General features: G+C 53.1%; 1 protein-coding gene across 1 annotated transcript in view; it reads left to right on the forward strand.

The window, feature by feature from the left end:
- LDLR (low density lipoprotein receptor) overlaps nt 1-3026 on the forward strand; it is a 34769-nt gene extending 31743 nt beyond the window's left edge. Inside the window, exons 15-17 of the mRNA XM_021717971.1 lie at nt 90-167; nt 2134-2291; nt 2977-3026. Of these exons, the coding sequence (XP_021573646.1) occupies nt 90-167; nt 2134-2291; nt 2977-3012 (272 nt within the window). The 3' untranslated portion in view covers nt 3013-3026. The remainder of the gene's footprint in view (nt 1-89; nt 168-2133; nt 2292-2976) is intronic.
- The last annotated feature ends 4025 nt before the right edge of the window (nt 3027-7051 follow it).

Raw genomic sequence — 7051 nt, forward strand, 5'->3', positions numbered from 1 at the left:
ATCAGGCGTTTTCCTGGGTGTAGCTGTTGTCTCTGCTTCTCACGGCCCTCCCTTCCAACCGAGACCTCACCAGTCCTTCTCTCCTGCAGCCCTGGGTGACATGGCCAGCCAGGAGAACGTGGAGAAGCCTCAGGGTGTGGGGGCTCTGTCCATCGTCCTGCCCACTGGTAAGCACGGCCGGTCTCAGCTCACCTGGGCCCTGGCACCCTACAGTGACTTCATTTCCACCTTTGCACCTGGGAAGGAGGTGGCCCTGCCAAGTGTCCTCCCCACCCCTGTGTCCCTGTGGCTGGGGAAACAGCCATGGAAGGTGGAAACCTCTCGCCTCTCCGAGGCTGATGATGACAAAATTGGACAGCGATGGGACAGAGGGGCTGTGGAGCTGGGTCCTGAGCTCCCAGAAAGGCTTCACCGAGGCCCAAGGAAGTCGTGTGAGCCTTCTGACGAATTGGTTCTCTCGTAGGGAGCCCTTTGGGTTGGGTATGGTGGCTCATGTCTGTAATCCCAGCACTATGGTGGGCTGATGTGGGAGGACTGCTTGAGACCAGGGGTTTGTGACTTAGTCTCTACCAAAAGAAATGTAAAAAATTAGCTGGGCGTGGTGGTTTGTGCTACCGGGGAGGCTGAGGCAGAAGGATCACTTGAGTCCAGGAGGTCAAGGTTGCAGTGGGGCATGATCACACCACTGTACTGCAGCCTGGAAAGGAGGATGAGACCTTGTCTTTAATATAAAAGGAGGGAGGCTGCGCGTGGTGGCTCACGCCTGTAATCTCAGCACTTTGGAAGGCAGAGGCGAGAGGAGGGTTTGGGACCAGCCTGGGCAACTTGGCATAATCTCATCTTTAAAAAAATTAGCTGGGCATGGTGGTGTGTGCCTGTAGTTCAGCTACCTGGAAGGCTGAGGTGGAAGGATCTACTGAGCCCAGGGGGTCGAGGCGTCAGTGGCTGTAATTGTGTCACTGCACTCCAGACTGAGCAACAGAGTGAGACTCTTGGCTCAAAGAAAAAAAAAAGGTCAGGCTCAGTGGCTCAGCCTGTAATCCCCTCTCTGGAGGATCCTCTGAGGTGTCCCTTACACCTAGCAGAGACCACTGGCCTGCATTTCAGTGTCCAGCAGTTGTAGCTGCAGGTTGACACATATGGCAGGTGAGACCCTTGCCTCCCTTGGGTCTGCATGGTGACACCCACCCTGGGTCTTTCCGGCAGAGCCTGAGTCTCTACTCATTTCTGGGCACTGGGCAGAATCTTGGACCAACCAGACTGAGTCTGTACTTGCCCCTTCAGCCAGGCTGGTGCCCCTAACAACTCAGAGAAGAGGGCGGTGCAGAGGTACCACTAGAGATGGGTTCTCACTATGTTGCCTAGGCTGGTCTTGAACTCCTGACCTCAAGCAATTTTCCCACCTTGGCCTCCCAGAGTGCTAGAATTATAGGCATGGGCCACTGTGCCCAGCCAGCCAACTTGCCATTATTGATGCAAAGAAACATTCCCCCAACTCCCGTTAAAACAGAAGAGGATGGTGGCTCATGCCTATAGCCCCAGCTGCTTGGGAGGCTGAGGCAGGAAAATTAATAGAGGCTCCGAGTTTGAGACCAGCCTGGGTGATAGAGTGAGACCCCATCTCTAAAATAAATAAATAAACACATAAACAAAAATTAGAAACAATAGAAGAAAAGAGTGAATTGTGGCCCCCTATGTAAAGAAAATTCCCACTTCTAATAAAGTCACAGCTCCATTCACCCTTAACCTTGGAAGGAAACCTGGAAGGAACGACAGCAGTCAGCTGCTGCTTCTCAGTGAGGCTGACCCACTGGCCTTTGAGTTAGAGATTTGCCATGCTTATAGATAGATTTTTTTTTTACAATGAGTGAGTTCTGCTTTAAATTCAGAATAGGCCAGGCACCGTGGCTCATACCTGTCATCCCAGCACTTTGGGAGGCCTTGGCGGGAGGATCACTTGAGGCCAGGAGTTTGAGACCAGTCAGGACAGCAAAGTGAGACCCCGTTTCTACAAGGAAATATTTTTTAAAAAAAGAGGGCCAGGAGTCCAAGGCACCCCGTGATGCTGACGCCTCCCTGCTGTGGAGCTGGCCCAGCTGCAGGCACCGCGTGACAGGCGGCCTCTCCCCACAGCGCTGCTGGCCCTCCTCTGCTTTGGGGCCTTCCTCCTCTGGAAGAACTGGCGGCTCCGGAGCATCAACAGCATCAACTTCGACAACCCTGTGTACCAGAAGACCACAGAGGACGAGGTCCACATCTGCCACAGCCAGGACGGCTACACCTACCCCTCGGTGAGCCCCGCTCCGGGGGCCCCACCAGCAGGAGGCCCGAGATTCCGAGGGAGGCCGGAGGGAGGTGGGCAGAGGCTCCCCGGGCCTCAGCGTGAGGGACAGCACTGGCGGGACCCTTCCATGAGCCATTCTCCTGGGTGGGGGAGGGCCTCGGGCCGTTCTCCTGGTGGGGCGGGCCTCGGGCCTTTGTGGCGAGAGGGACGTTAGAGAAGCAGAGAGCACGTAAGTCAGACGGTGCAGCAAAAGAAAGTCGGAAGTCCATGGAAGTGTTGTCGGTGCCAGGAGCGACGGGTTGCAGCTTTTAGACAAGGGAGCAGGGTGGGCTTTTCCACATGGGCAGCGTGTGGTGTGCTGAGGGAACAGCCGTTCAAAGGCCCTGAATGGGGGCTGTGTCTGGTGGGACTGGAGGAAGGGGGTTGGGCGAGGGGAGACGGTAACGAGGTGGGTCGTGCAGGCCCTTGTGGGCCACCGGGGATGACGTGGTTTTTGTCCTGACGGCTGTGGGAGCCATGGAGGGTTCTGGGCAGAGCAGGGCAGTGGCTAACTCAGGTGCTCACAGGCGCCCTCTGGCAGCTGCGGGGCTGAGGGCAGGAGGCGGCGGGGGCCAGGGTGGAGGTCGCTCCCTGGCCAGGGGAGAGGAGGGCAGCCTTGGGCTATGTTTCCTCATGTTGCCCATTGTTGACAGAGACAGATGATCAGCCTGGAGGATGATGCGGCCTGACCCCTCAAGCCTGTCCCTCCTGGGAACCTGCTGCCACTCAGGGGCAGGATGGACAGCTTTCTCCCAGACCCTTGACTGACCGTCCACCGCCCAGCCCAGAACCTTCCTGAGACCCTGATGGGCGCCTGCTTTGTGCAAGAACAAGGGACCGAGGCCGCACCGGGCCTGTCTGCCAGAGCTCTGTGTTATATATTTATTCCTCTGTGAGCAGAACAGGCGGGGGCGGCACCCAAGAAGCAGCTTTGCTGGGAATCTGGGGTTCTTTCTGGTCACATGAAAGAGGAAAGCCCTGACAAAGGGGTGAAACCTCCGTTTCTCTCCACTGGCCTCGATCCTCACACGGAGGCAGAGAGGACAGGGACTCGGCTGGAGGAGCAGGTGTCTTCGAACACAAGATGGCAGGTGCCACCGCTGACCCCAGGCCTGCCCGAATCTCAGGAGTCAATGTGTTTACCTCGACTGCACAAGCCTTGTGAGGCCGCGGAGTCAGCCTCAGCCTGGGACCCCAGGCCAGGCCCCACCCTGTGTCCTCTGAGCTGGTCTGTGCCTCCTGCAGCCGGGACGGTGGTGCTGCTGGTGTCTCGACGGGTCTGGGTGAATCCTGGAGTGGCACGGCCGAGACCAGTCCACTTGCCCGAGTCACCGGTCACTCTGCGTATTTATTAAGTGCCTCATGCCTGTGACCCTGCGTGTGGGACCTGTCACCTGTGCTCTCAGGCCTCCACCCCTCCCCTCCCGCTCCCTTGTCTTCTTGTACTCCCAGGGGTCCGTGCTGTGTCCTTTCAGCATGCGTCACTGTTTTGCGCTCTTCTGTCCTGGGTATCGGGAAGGGGTCCCAGGCTGGGGAAGGCCCGTGTTGGGGCGAGGGGGGCCATCCTGTGGAGAGGGGAGGGTGGCTGACCAGGACTTCAAAACCATGCCCGTGCATGTCTGGAATAGCCATTTCCTTTTTCATTTTGTCTGCCCAGCTGCTGGTTCCGCTCTGTGCACATGCCTCTGAGCCATTCATGTTCTCATCTTGTCCTGGTGGGAGCGTGTCCAAAACGTGTGTGGCACTTAGCAGCCTCGTAAGGAAACCTCTGGCTGGGTGCGTTGGCTCACACCTGTAATCCCAGCACTCTGGGAGGTTGCGGTGGGAGGATCACTTGAGCCCAGGAGTTCAAGACCAGCCTGGGAAACATAGCAAGACATCCTCTCTAGAAAACGAAAGTAGCTGGCGCACACCTATGGTCTCAGTACTCAAGAGGCTGAGGTGGGAGGATTGCTTGGGTGCCTGAGGTGGAGGCTGCAGTGAGCTATGACGGTGCCACTGCACTCCAGCCTGGATAGCACGGTGAGACCCTGTCTCTAAAGAAATAAAGCAAATCCTTCAGTCTGGGTCATTGGGTGGGACTTCTGAAACGGGAAATCCTTCTAAGATTGCCACAAACATGATTGCCGTATTGTCAGCCCAAGAATGGTGGCAGCCTCCCTTGATTCTTGAGTGGAAACATCAGAAAGGCCTCTCGACGGGTCACTGCCAAGGCCGGAATACTTCGTCTCATCCTGCAGGAAACCATGTTGTAAGGTCCCTGTACAGACAGCAGGGCTTGTTGTATGTTTGCACTGTGTATATTTGGGGAAGCCATTATTGCCGATACATGTGAATCTATTTATGTTTGCAAACCCTGATTGCTGCATCTGCTCAGCCACTGTACTCTGGGCTCTCTGTGGAGCCCACTGTCTCTGATACGCCATCTCTAAGGACCGAGATGACTCACAGGGACTGAACGGTGTGCTGTGCTTTCAGGAGGATCGTGGCTGCATGGTGCACACGGGCGGCTTTGGGTGCGGGTGTCACCGTGTCAGCCACCGTGTAGAAGGTTTTCTACAGCCTGGATGTCTCACTGTGATCGATTAAATTTCTTCGTGAGCCGTTTGGCTAAACCTAACGCATTTTCTTCCTCTGTTCTCTTCCATCCTGTTCGTGGGTCTGGAAAAGGAATGTTTTCCCAGAACTCAGTTCCTGGTGAGTGCTGTTATGCTGACCTGGTGATTTTATGCTTCTCTGAGTTGGAGGTTCCCCCCCCAGAAGTTTTGACTTAAAAAAAAAAAAAAAAGATTTGTATTGCCATCTCACTCTTGTCACCCAGGCTGGAGTAAAGTGGCATGGTCACAGCTCACCACAGCCTGGGGCTCGGGTGATCCTTGTACCACAGCCTACCTAGTAGCTGAGATTACAGGCGTGAACTGCCACACCTGGCCTGAGTTGAGGTTTTGCCACATACCCTGCTTGTCCGTTCATTCAAAAAACATTTATTGAGTGCTTACTGTGTGCCAGGCCCTGTTCTAGGCACATGGGACACTCCAGTGATTAAAAGAAATGAAAATCCTCCTGCTCTCACAGAGCTGCTATTTTAGGAGCAATAGATAACAAACAATGACTACATGTTGGAAGAACATTCCTAGAAGAGCATGGAACAGGTAATGAGACAGAAATGGTGGGCAGGGAGGAGTCTCTTATTTAGGGAGGGATCAGGAAGGGCTTCTCTAATGAGGTGACATTTGAATCCAGAAGGATGAGAAAGACCTGGCTGTGAGGATCTGGGGGAGGAGGGGCATTTTTGTTTGAAAAAAAATTGCGGCTTCAGATGCACACAGGTGTTTCTGAGGGACTTTTCCCCTCAGACCCTTACGCCCCTGTAGTGGTTGGTATGATAAAAATGTGACTATCAACTTCATCACTAGGAGATAAAAAATGGAAGCAGGGCATGGTGGCACCTACCTGTAGTCTCAGCTACTTGGTAGGCTGAGGAGGAAGGATCGCTTGAGGCCAGGAGTTTGAGACCAGCCTGGACAACATAGCGAGACCCTGTCTCTAGAAAAATAAGTAGATAGGTAGATAATAGAACATTCAAAACGAAAGAAAGGTATAAAAGGTATCACAACACAAATTGAAATAATTAGAAGTCCTGGAAAGCTGGCCTCAAATTCCATGGTGGTAGCACTGGGTTAGAGCCTTGGGCATCTGGACACGAGGAGGGTAGATTGCTGGAGCCCATCCTGGGCAACACACACACACACACACACACACACACACACAATTCCAGCATGGTGGTACGTGCTTAGAGTCCCCAACTACCTGGGATGATGAGGTCGAAGGATCGCCTGAGCCCAGGAGGTCCAGCTTGTGTGACAGAGTGAGACCCTGACTCAAAAAAAAAAAAAAAAGGAAATTCATATTTCAGAGTGACTCAGACAAAACAGTTGAAGAAATGAGGAAAGAGTTAAGGCTCACCTTTTGAGTTCCAGGTGTTTCTATGTACAACCTGACCCCTAACAGAGGTGTTTGAGATGACCTACCAAGTTAAGGCAAAACACCCACACATGTCTCCACTTCCAAAAGACACTAGAGGTGAGGTTGCTAATGTCTGCACTTACAGTTTTTAATGGCTCAGTTCATTACATCTTTGACAGTTAAATGAAAAACCATTAAAAATTATGGCACTTTCATCCCACTTTTATTTACCCTACCAAAGCAGGGCTGGAGGCGTGTGACAAAGGATGACAAGTACACTAACTGCAGACCTATGGACACATTCAGAGTCTAAAAGGGCATTTCCCCCCTTTAAATATAGAATCATCACCAGAACTTGCCTGAAACTAATAATTATTAACTGGGTTAATGGATTGCCCCAGAAAAGGCTATCTAGCATGCACGTAGACTGAGACCTTAACATTGTCTTTAAATAATTTATTGAGTCAGGCTTTCACTCTCTATTTATTTATTTATTTCTTGAGTCAGGCTGTCACTGTCATCCAGGCTGCAGTGTAGAGGCACGATCATGGCTCACCATAGCCTGCTCTTCCTGGGTTCAGGTGATCCTTCCACCTCAGCTGGGACTACAGGCATGCCCACCATGCCTGGTTCATTTTTTGATTTATTGTTGAGGCGATGTTTTGCTAAGTTGCCAGGCTGGTCTCGAAGTCCTGGGCTTAGGTAATCCTCTCACCTCAGCCTCCCAAAGTGCTGGGATTACAGGCGTGAGCCACCACACCC

The sequence above is a fragment of the Carlito syrichta genome, unplaced genomic scaffold (genome assembly GCF_000164805.1).
Source record: "Carlito syrichta isolate Samal-C Ts95f unplaced genomic scaffold, Tarsius_syrichta-2.0.1 Scaffold311628, whole genome shotgun sequence".
In the NCBI taxonomy this organism is placed as follows: domain Eukaryota; kingdom Metazoa; phylum Chordata; class Mammalia; order Primates; family Tarsiidae; genus Carlito; species Carlito syrichta.